At 45.3% G+C, this 16,747-nt stretch overlaps 1 protein-coding gene and 1 non-coding gene across 2 annotated transcripts in view; one reads left to right on the forward strand and one right to left on the reverse strand.

Annotated features, from left to right (window-relative positions):
* Positions 1–524: 524 nt before the first annotated feature.
* tgfb2 (transforming growth factor, beta 2) overlaps positions 525–16,747 on the reverse strand; it is a 40,146-nt gene continuing 23,923 nt past the window's right edge. Inside the window, exons 2-7 of the mRNA XM_024402049.2 lie at positions 8,439–8,602; positions 4,540–4,672; positions 4,315–4,425; positions 3,439–3,607; positions 2,857–3,010; positions 525–2,598 (exon numbers count right to left, since the gene is read on the reverse strand). Coding sequence (XP_024257817.1) covers positions 2,440–2,598; positions 2,857–3,010; positions 3,439–3,607; positions 4,315–4,425; positions 4,540–4,672; positions 8,439–8,602 — 890 coding nt within the window. The 3' untranslated portion in view covers positions 525–2,439. The remainder of the gene's footprint in view (positions 2,599–2,856; positions 3,011–3,438; positions 3,608–4,314; positions 4,426–4,539; positions 4,673–8,438; positions 8,603–16,747) is intronic.
* On the forward strand, positions 7,102–7,254 carry LOC112246190. Its single transcript, XR_002952874.1, has one exon. It is a non-coding gene; the product is annotated as a 5.8S ribosomal RNA (ribosomal RNA).

Raw genomic sequence — 16,747 nt, forward strand, 5'->3', positions numbered from 1 at the left:
TCCCTTTCACTCTCAAGGTGAGAAGCGTCATACCAGAACGGACTGACTCAAACCTCCCACGTCCTATTAATACTGTTCATACTCCTTCCATCTCTCTTTCCTTTCCTGCACCCTATCTGTGCACACACTCCCTCTTTTCTCCTCATCTGCAGACTCCCTTTCGTTCCCTTCTGAGTCCATCTCTGGTAGTTACCCTTCTGGAGAGTTATTCAATTCTGACAGACACTGTAAATGTTCATTCGTGGAGTACTAACAACGTGCCATTCTAGCTTACCTCCGTAGCTTTTCACAGTAAGAAATAGAGAGAGATGCATTCGGTGCTTGTGTTGGAGATGTAAATGACAGCCCACTCATGCAGCATAAGAAAATCATACAGTTATTGTTTTGCTCAATGGGAGTGGCAAATTAATCTGTTTTTGAAACTTCTCTCTCAACATCTCTCTCAAGGTTTGATAACATTTATGTAATATCCTGCTTTGATTAACACAGATTAACAGCAAAAAGGAAAGGCGAATTGCGTTATACCCTTGTAATTTAAATAATTTATTTACCACTAGAGTACAACAACAATATTGTGTTAAAATACATCATAGTGGGTCAACAACAACAAAAACATAATCATCATAAACAACAACAACGAAAAATAATAGCTCTATCGTGACAATATTGGTGCCTCGCTCCTCTTCCTGGTTTTCCAGGAAGTCCTCTGGCGCGGGTGCACAAAGGGGGGTGGGGTTAGGGGCGTGGTAGTGTCACCTACACTTCCTGCTCTAAGTCACATCATCAACACTTCTCATTTAATAAGGGGGAAGTATCGACTTAAAAAATACAAAAATAAAAAACAGAATCAAAATAGCGTCAGTGCAATTCTTTGTATCCAACAATTTTTATTCCACAAAAGGACAAAAACCTATGACTGAATAATGGCTTTTACACTATGAGGGAGGCGGGCGAGACAAAGCTTTTCGGATGCAAATGAGCAGATACAATGCTGGTGTCCATAACAACTACTGCACACCTGTAAATATGACCTTTTGACCTCTAAAGTAATCTCAGACCTAATTGAATGGTCTCAAAGGTACATGGATAATCTCTGAACCAGGTCACATCTACTGTCCATTCTCACCTATTGTATCCCTTCTCTCTAATTGTCACGACAATACTAGTATACCTCCCTAACTAACATACTTCCACATTCCCATACCACTGCATCATATAGACAACGACAACCCGGTTCTACTCAGAACAATTCATCATATCCACAGAAATCTTAAACGTGTGTTTATGATGACATACCTTGTGTAGTTGATGGAATCACTGTTGGGCTTCCTAAAGCATTCAAGATTCAATGCACAAGGTAAACAGAGTTCAACATTACTTTGGGACACTTTTCTTGTTTAGTTGTTTTGTTATCAAAATGTCAGAACTGTTCATTCCAGCAGAGTTTGAATATGTTGCCTGCTGCAGTGTTTGGGATGGGTGTGTGTGTGTGTGTTTTCTGAGTATGCCTGTGTGAGGATGAGTCTCTGTTGAAAAGGTAGGCATGCTATGTGTGCTTATTTTCTTTTGTTCTCTGTCTCTCTCTTACAGTCTCCTTAGCCTCTTTCTGCCTAAAGTGGCTGTTACAGCACATATAAACAGCATATGGGATGCGATTATAACATTACTATGTTATAACATATTAGTAAACTGACATTGGGAAGTGGATTCATCCACCACTTCTCGAGAGAGTTGAAAACGTGTTGGGGGCTAACCATAAAACACTGGATATTAAATAGGCAATACAATTATCAAAAATCTAAACAAAATATAAAATTACAATAGTTTCAAAAAGATGCAAAACGAGACAAACAAAATCAAGGAGATGGCTTGCTTTGAATGTTGAAACCGGGGGGTCGTCTTTGTTTCTCAGACGTATTATTTCACATATAGACACGTATACTTTTTTCCAGTGTTTGCCGTACTCTTGTGTCTTTGTGTGACAAGTGTGTGAGGTGAGGCATGTTAACAGGGCCTTTCTAAACACAAAAACACAGGCACACCTGTACAAAAGCCACAGCTGTGTGTGTGTGTGTGTGTGTGTGTGTGTGTGTGTGTGTGTGTGTGTGTGTGTGTGTGTGTGTGTGTGTGCCCATGGATGTTTCGGGAGACATGTTTTCTGTACCTAGATCTGCTCAGCACCTTTTCCACTTGTGCTTGTAGGAGATCAAATATGTCTGTACAATAGTGCAGGAGACTAATAGTGTGACTGACTGTGTGAATGTACAGTATGTGTTTGTTGATGAATGTGTGTATGTGTATATGTACAGTATGTGTATTTATATGTGTGGGTGGGTGGGTGCATACACGCGTGTGTGCATGTGTGTGTGACTGAATGTGTGTGTATCCAAGTGTGTGTGTGTGTGTGTGTGTGTGTGTGTGACTGAATATGCACAGTTCCTAGCTGCACTTGCAGGACTTGACGATCATGTTGGAGAGCTGCTCTATCTTGGGGGTCTTGCCGATGTAGTAGAGGATGGTGAGAGGTTCCAGATCCTGAGACACACAGCAGGGCGATGCTGACGCCTCCGGGTTGATGGTGTTGTACAGGCCTAGCACCTGAAGCGAAGAATCACACACAGAGGTATGAGTATGAGGCTTGATGTTGACAAAGGCAATGGTCTTTGACCAGTGCTGCTTTGAAACTATGAAAAACTAAAATGAGGAATGAGACGATCTACAGAAGAACTCCACTGCACAATGCTGCCACAATGACCACTACTCCACACTGCTACTCTTACCACTTCTCTACTACCACTCTGACCTCTGCTGGCTCTAAACCAATCCCTTTGGATTATTTAACCTTTGACTTCTCACCTTGGAATGCTGGGTGTCAGCGCTCCATAGATAGGGACAGGCCCCGGCGCAGAAATTAGCATTGTAGCCCTTGGGCTCATGGATCCACCTCCAGCCCAGATCTTTCTTAAAGTCGATGTAGAGCGACCGCAAGCAGCAGTTATCCTGGACATTTCTGTGCGTAGGAAGACAGAGATTGGGTTAGGAGTGAGGGATGGATATGGTTCTGTGGGAGCCACACGTGTGTTTGTTTGTATGTGTGTGTATGTGTGTGTGTGTGTGTGTGTGTGTGTGTGTGTGTGTGTGTGTGTGTGTGTGTGTGTGTGTGTGTGTGTGTGTGTGTGTGTGTGTAAGAGAGAGTGAATACATGCATAGCTGTGAGCAGAGAGAGTTCTGCAATAAGAACAACTGCCAAGTGTGTGTGTGTGTGTGTGTCACTGAGGGTGAGCTGCTGACAGAGAAGGTAACAATTTACTCGGTGTGTACAGTACCTATTAGCTGTGAGTGTGCATGCGCACATGCTTGTGTGTGTGTGTTGAGTTCCCGCCAGCAGAGTGGTGTCGAGGTCAGGTGAGGATCAGTGTGGTCATTATGGGTCAGTACCTGGAGCAGAAGGCAGCATCCAGGGCTCGTTTGGAGCGGTGGCTCTTGTGCTGGGACTCTAGGCGGTAGGACGGCAGCAGCATCATGAGCAGGTGTGGAGCCTGGGCGCTGTGGCGCCGCTTCCGGTACACCTTCAGGTCTCCGCTGTGGTGGAAGCTGTCATCTATACCTGTCAATCACACACATACATATCATCAAAATCCATCATGTTCATACAATGTCAAATCAAGTTAGGGGAAATCAAGTGTGACATTTTAAAGAGAAATGACACTTTTTAAAAGCTTTTTAAAACCTTTGGAATATACTACAATTTGCATTTCCTGCTGTGCAGGAAAATTCTCTGTGACAACAGAGTGATCAAATTAAGATAGAACATCTGTGTAGGACCCATAGGGCTCTGGTCAAAAGTAGTACAATATATAGTGACTAGTGTGCCATTTGGGACATACTCCAAATCATCTGTACCAGTGAATCACACAAACTGCATATCTGCTACTTACTGCACTTCTTATTTACACTTGCCAAACACATTGCTGCATAAGTATTCATGTCAGTTAGCTACATATGAAGGAAAGTAAAATACAATGTACTTATCTCTCAATGTACAGATATTCTATCTTTATTTGATCACTCTGTTGTCGCAGAAAATGGAAATGCAAACGGTAGTGTTCAAGGCTTCTAAAGTTTTTAATTTCCACTTAAAAATTTCAGACTTGATTTTCACGAATGAAAAATGTATCATCCCCTTCAAAAATGTCCATAATAATTCACATTTCCTTTAACTGCAGGATTCTTCCCCTGCCGTGAGAAACTAGTCAAATTAAGACAGCATCTGTATGCCTGTAGAGTAACACACATATACTGTCCAATACATACCTGCAAAGCGGGTTTCCAGCTCCTCACTCTTATTGGGGATGATGTAGTTGTTTGAGGGCACAAACGTACAGCATGGACAGTGCAAGCTGATCTTGAATCCACTGTTTCTGTCTGGGGGGAAAAATAGACAGGATTGTTCATATACAACAGGCCAATGAGATTTCAGCATCATGTATGATCAGTGATTCAGCTGTAGTATAGGAGGTCAAAACCTCTGCGTCCTACCTCTATGAAGCAACCATTCACTGACTGCCTCTGTCACGTCAAAAGACAGCCACTCCCCCTCCGTGCGCGTGCGCACCACCTTGCTGTCAATGTAGCGCTGCGTCGGGGACGCCAGGTCCTTGTGACTCAAAATCTGTGGAAACAACACGTGTCCTATGTATGAGAACAACCTGGAGGGAAGTCGCTCCTGGTTTAGTTACTCGGGTCTAGTAGTGGTCCCCCCAGTCTCCAAGACTGCTTTCTCCCTGATCGATTGAGCAGGTCTAGGAGGAGCTGAGCTGGGCCGGAAACAGATGCCGGACAGAGCGTTGTTATTCTGCTGTCCTTCATAACCATGTATTTATGTTGGCCATGCTCTCCTTAATGTGAGAAACACTGCTTCTCTACTCCACCACTGTCTGCTACACCACTGTGATCTACTGCTGCTACAGGGAAGCCTAACGAGAGAGGGAGGGAGAAGAGATAGGGGAAAGGCAAGAGAGAGGCAGAGAGAGATAAAGTGAGAGAAAAAGGAAAGAGAGGTTGAGACTAATCAAAATCTCTGAAAAGTAAGCTTACAGAGACTGGGGCCAATTGCTTACAAACCCTTGAGGTGAGAGACCGACAAGGGGGCCCATCTACCTGGATGGTCACTTACTTCAACAAATATAGGCCCTAGCTATCTTTCCTCTAGGCCCTGGCTAGTCTTCACTAGGCCTTGGCGAGTGAACCATCTCAGGGCCCGATCACTCCTCAACAGTCATGGCAAAGAGAGAACCTTCCTAGTAGTTAATGTATAGTAACACTGTATCTCTGAGACACACGTCATCGTGTATCGGCTCAATTCCACTCTGTATCTGAATGTGTGTGGAACTACACACGTCCGTGTAATGTTTTGGGTGTCCAGTTCATGTACAGCACGACTTGAATGTATTACTGAAGGTTATCAGTTCATCTCCTTGGAGAAACTCTCCCTGGTTGCACCGGCTCTATCTGTCCTCCCTCACACGCTTTCAACCGCCTGTGTTGGCGTGAGAAAGTCCTCCATGTTGAGCTGTGTTTAGGTCACCTGTCATTCCCCTGGCTGGACATAAACACCACCACGCCCTGGGAATGGGCTGGTGCCGACGGTCCTACACCGTGTGGAGGCAGGAGGAGACGCTGGGCCGGAGCGCAGCCCCCGGAGACTCAACACCGGCTCTAAATCACCGCTCTGCATTCCACACTCCTCTCTCCACTCACAAATAACGCTGGACTGATCCATGCGCCGCCCGGCTCCCGACACTACTGACTCACACATTTCTAGTTTATGGTCGTAGTTCCAACCATAAACGATGCCAACTAGTGATCCGGCGGCGTTATTCCCATAACACGCCGGGCAGCGTCCAGGAAACCAAAGTCTTTGGGTTCCGGGGGGAGTATGGTTGCAAAGCTGAAACTTAAGGAATTGACGGAAGGGAACCACCAGGAGTGGAGCCTGCGGCTTAATTTGACTCAACACGGAAACCTCACCCGGCAGGGACACGGAAAGTATTGACAGATTGATAGCTCTTTCTCGATTCTGTGGGTGGTGGTGCATGGCTGTTCTTAGTTGGTGGAGCGATTTGTCTGGTTCATTCTGATAACGAACGAGACTCCGGCATGCTAACTAGCTATGCGTGCCCCCCGAGCGGTCGGTGTCCAACTCCTTCGAGGAACAAGTGACGTTCAGCTACACGAGATTGAGCAATAACAGGTCTGTGATGCCCTTAGATGTCCGGGGCTGCACTTGCGCCACACTCAGCGGATCAGCGTGTGTCTCCCCTTCGCCGAGAGGCGTGGGTAACCCGCTGAACCCCACTCGTGATACGGATTGGGGATTGCAATTATTTCCCATTAACGAGGAATTCCCAGCGCGGGTCATAAACTCGGGTTGATTAAGTCCCTGCCCTTTGTACACACCGCCCGTCGCTACTACCGATTGGATTGTTTAGTGAGGTCCTCGGATCAGCCCCGCTGAGGTCGGTCACGGCCCTGGTGGAGCGCCGAGAAGACGATCAAAAAAAAGTTTTCCGTAGGTGAACCTGCGGAAGGATCATTAACGGATTGCCAGCCGCAGGCGTGGGGCTGTGCTCCAAGAACAAAACTGCTGTGGGTTGGGTAGGGTGCTCACGCCCCCTGGCTCTCCCTTCCCTCGGCATGGGGCTCTTGACCTGGAGGGTGGCTTCGGCCCCAGCCTGAGCCCGGTTCCCCGCATCACCATGTCGCCTGGGTTGTACCCGACCGGCTCCATCCCCCCTTTCCCCATTAGGCACGTCCGAAGGGGATTGGGGGTTGCCGGTGAACCGGGTCTTCATGACTCTGTCTCCATATTTAAACTGCTTGGGTCTCACCCAGGGCCCTCGTGAGGCTCTGGGAACCCAGCCAACCGTCTGCGCCCCGGTGCAGGTTTAATGTCTCCCCTCCCGGATGTTTTTCGTTCAACCTCAAACCTTTTTGCTCCGTAAACTGTGGCCTCTTGCTCTGGCGAAGGGCGTGCGGGGAAAAGGAGGGCAATCTCCTCAACACTGCCTAGCCACTAGCCTCTGCGTAAAACAAGAATACAACTCTCAGCGATGGATCACTCGGCTTGTGCGTCGATGAAGAACGCAGCTAGCTGTGAGAACTAATGTGAATTGCAGGACACATTGATCATCGACACTTCGAACGCACCTTGGGCCCCAGGTTCCTCCTGGGGCTACGCCTGTTTGAGGGTCGCTTTGCCATCAATCGGAACCCCCAGGTTTCCGCGGCTGGGGCAGTCGCAGGCCGCCTCCGGGCCTCGGCTGTCTCTCCTCTCCCCCGTGCTCTCTTCCTTTCCCTTCCCACCTCGGCGGGAGGCGCCCACGTTCCCAGCATGGTCGGGCGCGGCTGCCGGTGGACTCTGTCTTTCTGTGCTGCCCTCATTACGCATGCCGTTCCCGGGGTAGCGCTCGGGGTTAGGTTTGGGCCGTGGAGCTCCGACCGCCGACCTGATCTGGATTGAGAAGGTGACCCCGGAAGCCCGGCCACACTCCATTCACTTTGACTACGACCGCAGATCAGACGAGACAACCCGCTGAATTTATGCATATTACTAAGCGGAGGAAAATAAACTAACCACGATTCCCTCAGTAGCAGCGAGGGAAGAGCCCAGCGCCGAATCCCCGTCCGTCCAGCAGGTGTGGGAAATGTGCATGCTTTTCCGGACAAGTCGTAGTGGGAGTACCACACAACATGTCATCGCGTGACTCCAAGTTTCCTTTGATATGATGGTTGTTATATCAATATTTGTGAATAAAAGCATTTCCACTGACGTTTCTCGCATAATTAATTATACTGACACAAAAAGATGCCAACTTGTCTAGCATACTTTGTTTAGTCTACATCTGGAAAGTTTACTGACAAATTTTCTGTTTACATCAGGCTGGTCGTAAATTTTTTTATCCAACATGTACTTCACTCACATCAAAAGGTTGGATTGGCCTCCCGAGTGGCGTCACTGCAGACCTAGGTTCCATCCCAGGCTGTATCACAACCTGCCTTGATCGGGAGTCCAATAGGGCTGCACATAGTATCCGGGTTAGGGGAGGGTTTGGCCGGGGGAGGCGTTACTTGGCTCATCGCTCTCTAGCGACTGCTTGTTGCGGGCCGGGCGCCTGCAGGCTGACTTCGGATGTCATTTGAACGGTGTTTCCCCCGACACATTGGTGCAGCTGGTTTACAGGTTAACCGGACGGGTGTGAAGAAGCGTGGTTTGACGCATGACTGGACCTTTGTACTTCCGAGCCCGTTGGGGAGTTGCAGCGATGAGACAAGATCAAAATTGGGGAGAAAAATGGGGTTAAAAAAGTTTTTACTAAGAAAATAAAAAAAGGTTGGATGGAAACCTGGTTAGAGATGAGGACAGAAGGGAGGTTTACCTGGTACAGTTCAATCCTCTGTTCAGACACGCGGGCCTTGGGGTTCTGGAGGCGGAAGACTCGTAGCTCAGCCTTGACCAGGTTAGAGGCATTCTTCTCCATGGAGGTCACGTCGAAGGTGAGCCGTCTGTAGTACGGGTTGTAGTGTGTGGGAGAGATAACATCTGAAACAAAGGAAGGAGGACGGAGTTTAGCAACACGACTGACGATTTTGTTTATGTGTGTGTAAAGACAGACCAATCCAAATGTAATGGCTGACAGGGTGGAAATTCTTCCCTACTTTTACTCTTCCCCACTCACTGTGTTCAGTTGAGTGGTTATAAAAAGACAAAGAATGGTCAAATTCTCATAGTTTCACAGCAGTTATCAAAATGGCTCACACACCAGATTAGAATTTGAAGACATTCGCTCACTTGTAATGTTAACACACACATCTCCCTGTCTCCCGCGTGGGTCACTTGGGGGTAATGCTGCAGTTCACATGGTTCCTATAGGAACCCGGTACCATGGTAAAGCTCACTGAATACTCCCGAACATGTGCGTAAGTATCTGATACGGGACCTGCACAGTAGTACTGTAACGCTCACACAACTCAAAACCATGTGTGGTGGAAGCGTGTGTTTGACTGAAGCTTACACAGTAGAACCGGGTGACACGCTTAGCACTGACAAGCTTGTGTGTAGTGGTGCGCCTGACAGTCGTGTGCTTGGGTGCAGAAAGTAATGCAACACACGTAATGCTGGGAACCATGTGTGCGGTGATGTGTGCTTGACAGTTCCCTACACCACGGTGTATTAGGAGGCCCGGAGCCTTAAATTGATGGCTGCAACGTTAGGCAGAAGCCCAGGATTAGCCAGCCACCATGGTTTGTTTAAAGAGAGTATACAACCGCAACGACCATCAGGACAGGATGGAGAGAAGGGGGAGAGAAACTGCTAAGCAGTTGTACTTGGAGCCAGACCTTAAAGGACAACGACAGCCAAAATACCATTTACTTTACTCAACACAGATAAATTAGTTGAATTATAATAGCTTGCTTGTGTGCGGTTTGTGTGCGTGTTAAACACAAAGCTGTGACAATGCTCTAGTGTCAGAGGGAGCATGTGTGAGGTGACTGTGTCTAATGTGACCTTTGACCTTCTTAGTGAGAGACCCATTCAGGTCTCTCACAGGCACCTACCAAATACCCGTCCCAGGGTCATGTTTCAGAGCAGATCCTGTCTTTTTTTTTATCAGTCTATCAATCTTTTTTCTCTCTCTCATTTTCTCTCTCTCTGTGTTGCGCCAGTGACCAATGGACTGGGCGCGCCAACACTAACCCTTCTCTGTGTGACCAGAGAGTCAGATGAGCCAAGACTAACTACGCTCTTGCTCGCTTCCTTCCCATCTGTCAACAGAGAAAGTCACACTTCCAAGTCCCAATGGGCCAGCTTAAGGCAGTGTGTAACTTCTACACAGCGGCGCTGCCTCATGAATGATGCCGCTGTGCTTAACACAACACTGGCCGCATTGACTGAGGGCACAGGAAATAGGGCAGCTGGACTAACCACAATGAACATACACTCACCTAATGTACAGGTCTGGATATCCATTCGCACACATACAATCTATTTGCATACACTTCAAACAGACATATACTACAAGTCAAAAGTTTTAGACCACCTACTCGTTCAAGGGTTTTCCTTTATTTTGACTATTTTCTATATTGTAGAATAATAGTGAAGACTTCAAAACTATGAAATAACACATATGGAATCATGTAGTAACTAAAAAAGTGTTAAACAAATCAAAATATACTTTATATTTGAGATTCTTCAAATAGCCACCCGTTTGCCTTGATGACAGCTTTGCACACTCTTGGCATTATCTCAACCAGCTTCATGAGGTAGTCACCTGGAATGCATTTCAATTAACAGGTGTGCCTTCTTAGAATTTAATTTGTGGAATTTCTTTCCATCTTAATGTGTTTGAGCCAATCAGTTGTGTTGTGACAAGGTAGGGGGTATACAGAAGATAGCCCTATTTGGTAAAACACCAAAGTCCATATTATGGCAAGAACAGCTCAAATAAGCAAAGAGAAACTACAGTCCAGCATTACTTTATGACTTGAAGGTCAGTCAATAAGGAACATTTCAAGAACTTTGAAAGTTTCTTCAAGTGCAGTCGCAAAAACCATCAAGCGCTATGATGAAACTGGTTCTTATGAGGACCACCACAGGAATGGAAGACCCAGAGTTACCTCCGCTGCAGAGGATAAGTTCATTAGAGTTAAAAACCTCAGAAATTGCAGCCCAAATAAATGCTTCACAGAGTTCAAGTAACAGACACATCTCAACATCAATTGTTCAGGGGAGCCTGTGTGAATCAGACCTTCATGGTCGAATTGTTGCAAAGAAACCACTACTAAAAGACACCAATAAGAAGAAGAAACTTGCTTGGTCCAAGAAACACCAGAAATGGACATTAGACCAGTGGAAATTTGTTCTTTGGTCTGGAGTCCAAATTTGTGAATTTTGGTTCCAACCGCCGTGTCTTTGTGAGACGCGATGTGGGTGAATGGATGATGTGTATTTCCCACCGTAAAGCATGGAGGAGGAGGTGTTATGATTTGGGGGTGCTTTGCTGGTGACACTTGTCTGTGATTTATTTCGAATTCAAGGCACACTTAACCAGCATGGCACAGCATTCTGCAGCGATACGCCATACCATCTGGTTTGGGCTTAGTGGGAGTATCATTTGTTTTTCAATAGGACAATGACCCAAAACACCTCCAGGCTGTGTAAGGGCTATTTGACCAAGAAGGAGAGTGATGGAGTGCTGCAATCAGATGACCTGGCCCCCACAATCACCCGACCTCAACCAAATTGAGATGGTTTGGGATGAGTCGGACCACAGAGTGAGGGAAAAGTGCTCAGCATATGTGGGACCTCCTTCACGACTGTTGAATGCTTATTCACCTGGAATGCTTATTCCAGGTGAATAAGCAGCTGGTTGAGAGAATGCCAAGTGTGTGCAAAGCTGTCATCAAGGCAAAGGGTGGCTATTTGAAGAATTTAAAATATAAAATGTATTTTGATTTGTTTAACACTTTTTTGGTTACTACATGATTCCATATGTGTTATTTCATAGTTTTGATGTCTTCACTATTATTCTACAATGTAGAAAATAGGGAAAATAAAGAAAAACTCTTGAATGATGGGTAGGTGGTCTAAAACTTTTGACTGGTAGAGTACATACCTCACCAGACACGCCACAACGGGTTTCTTCACGGTACACAAACCAAAAACAGATTTAATGCATTGCTCAGTTATGTATGGAGCCATGTCATCGTGAAATGCTCTGCCACCAGATGTTACTCAAGCAAAACGCCAATTAAGCTTTAAAAAAACTGATTAAAAATACATGGTGTATCACAGCACCTCCTCTTTCTAAAGATGTAATTTAACTGTACTGTATATAAGAATATGTATATATGAATAGTGTAAATAGTATTTTTTGTTGTCTCCATGTGTCTTTCCTATAGAACATTTATTTAATATTTTTTATATATAATTCCATGTGATATCTCATGTTGTTCTTGTCTATAACTGTTCTGTACTTCGTTGCGTATTTGTAAGTTGTATATGGACCCCAGGAATAGTACCTGCTGCATGTACAGTAACTAATGGGGATCGTAATAAACTAAACACCACACGCAAGCACGCACACACACAAAGCTACTGTATATCCGTTATATACATTTGGAATGCTCTCTCACACACGACTACTGCACAATAGGTCATTTTACTCAACAGAACATAAACAGTCAAGCAGACACACACACGCACGCACACACACACGCACGCACACACACACACACACACACACACACACACACACACACACACACACACACACACACACACACACAATACAGTAATACATCCTCCCTCAAGTCAACTGGGGAATTCTGGGTGACTCAATAAGCCAACCACTGGTTGACATGAGGTTCAGTGGCAGAGAGAGCGAGAGTGAGAGTCAGTCAGACCACGGTAACACTGATTTATACAAACGTGACACCAAAATGATCCACCACAACTGGCGCCGCTGTGGTCTGTCTGTGTGCACTGCACCCGGGCTCATTTAGGGAATTGAGAAGCGAGGAGGCAGTGGTGATGTCACACATGGGAACGGAACACACCAAGCGCAGGCTCATTGGGAGGTGGTGAGTAGGTTGGTTAGAGGGATGGCACTATACTTTCATTAACCAGACCAAGGCCTCCGTTCCCTCTTTCCTCCCAGAGCAGCCTGATGTCACATGAGAGCTGTCACACACAGCGTATAGACAGCCCCCTGATCCCTCTAATCATTCCCTTCATTCATTACTCATCACTTCCATGACATCACAGGCCAATGGCAACATAGTCAGGCATGTGTTGCTGGGAGAAAAAGACTATACTGCCCCCATGTATATTCAGAAGCCAAGCAATGATTGTCACAGACTTTTCAAAAATAAACAACAAGCACATACTCTTTACATATTTATTTATTATCACATTTTTCAACCAGGCAAGTCCGTCAAGAACAAATTCTTATTTTCAATGATCGCCTAGGAACAGTGGGTTAACTGCCTGTTCAGGGGCAGAACGACAGATATGTACCTTGTCAGCTTGGGGATTTGAACTTGCAACGTTCCAGTTACTAGTCCAACACTCTAACCACTAGGCTACCCTGCCACCCTGGCAAGTGGCAAGTCACACAAGCAACTGAGGGAGGAAAAAAAACTAGGTCCACCTTTCAGGGATCATACTGTTTCATAATAATACAGCAGGAATGTCTTCCTGCGCAGGGAGGAAGAAACTTGTCCTAGGATACTTCAAACATCAGCTTCCTTCCTGAGAGGAAAGAGAGGGCAGTGTGCTGGGCATGGCTGGACTCTCTCCACCTTGTGCTGCCGACACAGAGTATTGCCATGGCAGATTAAAGCAACACCAGTGGGCTGGTGTGGTTACAATGGCTGAGTTAGCTGGAAGAGGGTGCCTGTGACACCAGGGTTGTGGGGTGGGTTCTTGTATATTAGGCCACATCCAAGACTTAGACAATTTAATGTGCCCTGTTATAACATGTATTGATTCCAACCTATACACAGTGCCTTCAGAAAGTATTCAGACCCCTCGACTTTTTCCACATTTTGTCATGTTTTTCCTTATTCTAAAATGGATTAAATAAATAAAAAATACTGAGCAATCTACACACAATACCCTATTATGACAAAGCAAAAACAGGTTTTTAGAAATGTTTGTACATTTCCTACAATGAAAAACAGACATACCTTACTTACATAAGTATTCAGACCCTTTGCAGTGAGACTCGAAATTGAGCTCAGGTGCATCCTGTTTCCATTGATCATCCTTGAGATGTTTCTACAACTTGATTCCACTTGTGGTAAAATCAAATGATTGGACATGATTTGGAAAGGCACACACCTGTCTATATAAGGTCCCACAGTTGACAGTGCATGTCAGAGCAAAAACCAAGCCATGGGGTCGAAGGAATTGTAGAGCTCCAAGACTGGATTGTGTCGAGGCACAAATCTGGGGAAGGGTACAAACAAATGTCTGCAGCATTAAAGGTCCCCAAGAACACAGTGGCCTCAATCATTCTCAAATGTAAGAAGTTTGGAACCACTGAGACTCTTCCTAGAGCTGGCCGCCTGGCCAAACTGAGCAATCGGGGGAGAAGGTCCTTGGTCAGGTAGATGACCAAGAACCTGATGGTGACAGAGCTCTAGAGTTCCTCTGTGGAGATGGGAGAACCTTCCAGAAGGACAACCATCCCTGCAGCACTCCACCAATCAGGCCTTTATGTTAGAGTGGCCAGACGGAAGCCACTTCTCAGTAAAAGGCACATGACAGCACGCTTGGAGTTTGCCAAAAAGGCACCTAAAGACTCTCAGACCATGAGAAACAAGATTCTCTGGTCTGATGAAACCAAGATTCTGAATTCGGTCCTGAATTCCAAGCGTCACGTCTGGAGGACACTTGGCACCATCCCTACAGTGAAGCATGATGGTGGCACCATCATGTTGTGATGGTGTTTTTCAGCGTCAACAACTGCGAGACTAGTCCGATCGGGGCAAATATGAACGGAGCAAAGTAGAGAGATCCTTTATGAAAGTTTGCTCCAGAGCGCTCAGGACCTCAGACTGGGGCGAAGGTTCACCTTCCAACAGGACAATGACCCTAAGCACACAGACAAAACAAAGCAGGAGTGGCTTTGGGACAAGTCTCTGAATGTCCTTGAGTGGCCCAGCCTGGACTTGAATCCGATAGAACATCTCTAGAGAGACCTGAAAATACAGTGCCTTGCGAAAGTATTCGGCCCCCTTGAACTTTGCGACCTTTTGCCACATTTCAGGCTTCAAACATAAAGATATAAAACTGTATTTTTTTGTGAAGAATCAACAACAAGTGGGACACAATCATGAAGTGGAACGACGTTTATTGGATATTTCAAACTTTTTTAACAAATCAAAAACTGAAAAATTGTGCGTGCAAAATTATTCAGCCCCTTTACTTTCAGTGCAGCAAACTCTCTCCAGAAGTTCAGTGAGGATCTCTGAATGATCCAATGTTGACCTAAATGACTAATGATGATAAATACAATCCACCTGTGTGTAATCAAGTCTCCGTATAAATGCACCTGCACTGTGATAGTCTCAGAGGTCCGTTAAAAGCGCAGAGAGCATCATGAAGAACAAGGAACACACCAGGCAGGTCCGAGATACTGTTGTGAAGAAGTTTAAAGCCGGATTTGGATACAAAAAGATTTCCCAAGCTTTAAACATCCCAAGGAGCACTGTGCAAGCGATAATATTGAAAAGGAAAGAGTATCAGACCACTGCAAATCTACCAAGACCTGGCCGTCCCTCTAAACTTTCAGCTCATACAAGGAGAAGACTGATCAGAGATGCAGCCAAGAGGCCCATGATCACTCTGGATGAACTGCAGAGATCTACAGCTGAGGTGGGAGACTCTGTCCATAGGACAACAATCAGTCGTATATTGCACAAATCTGGCCTTTATGGAAGAGTGGCAAGAAGAAAGCCATTTCTTAAAGATATCCATAAAAAGTGTTGTTTAAACTTTGCCACAAGCCACCTGGGAGACACACCAAACATGTGGAAGAAGGTGCTCTGGTCAGATGAAACCAAAATTGAACTTTTTGGCAACAATGCAAAATGTTATGTTTGGCGTAAAAGCAACACAGCGCATCACCCTGAACACAACATCCCCACTGTCAAACATGGTGGTGGCAGCATCATGGTTTGGGCCTGCTTTTCTTCAGCAGGGACAGGGAAGATGGTTAAAATTGATGGGAAGATGGATGGAGCCAAATACAGGACCATTCTGGAAGAAAACCTGATGGAGTCTGCAAAAGACCTGAGACTGGGATGGAGATTTGTCTTCCAACAAGACAATGATCCAAAACATAAAGCAAAATCTACAATGGAATGGTTCAAAAATAAACATATCCAGGTGTTAGAATGGCCAAGTCAAAGTCCAGACCTGAATCCAATCGAGAATCTGTGGAAAGAACTGAAAACTGCTGTTCACAAATGCTCTCCATCCAACCTCACTGAGCTCGAGCTGTTTTGCAAGGAGGAATGGGAAAAAATTTCAGTCTCTCGATGTGCAAAACTGATAGAGACATACCCCAAGCGACTTACAGCAGTAATCGCAGCAAAAGGTGGCGCTACAAAGTATTAACTTAAGGGGGCTGAATAATTTTGCACGCCCAATTTTTCAGTTTTTGATTTGTTAAAAAAGTTTGAAATATCCAATAAATGTCGTTCCACTTCATGATTGTGTCCCACTTGTTGTTGATTCTTCACAAAAAAATACAGTTTTATATCTTTATGTTTGAAGCCTGAAATGTGGCAAAAGGTCGCAAAGTTCAAGGGGGCCGAATACTTTCGCAAGGCACTGTAGCTGTGCACTGAGCAAAGGGTCTGAATACTTATGTAAATGTGATATTTCCGTTTTAAAAATTTATCTACCAACCTGTTTTTGCTTTGCCATTATGTGATATTGTGTGCAGATTGAGGGGAAAAAAAACAATTCAATACATTTTCGAATAAGGCTGTAACTTAATAAAAAATAGTCTAAAACCCATTAAAAACCGAATAAAAGTCAAGGGGTCTGAATACTTTCCGAAGGCACTGTATATACTTGCTCACCAAACATCTAATTCCAAAATTATGGGCATTAATATGGAGTTGGTCCCCCCTTTGCTGCTATAATAGCCTCTTCTGGGAAGGCTTTCCACTA

This window comes from Oncorhynchus tshawytscha, linkage group LG03, assembly GCF_018296145.1.
Source record: "Oncorhynchus tshawytscha isolate Ot180627B linkage group LG03, Otsh_v2.0, whole genome shotgun sequence".
Lineage (NCBI taxonomy): Eukaryota > Metazoa > Chordata > Actinopteri > Salmoniformes > Salmonidae > Oncorhynchus > Oncorhynchus tshawytscha.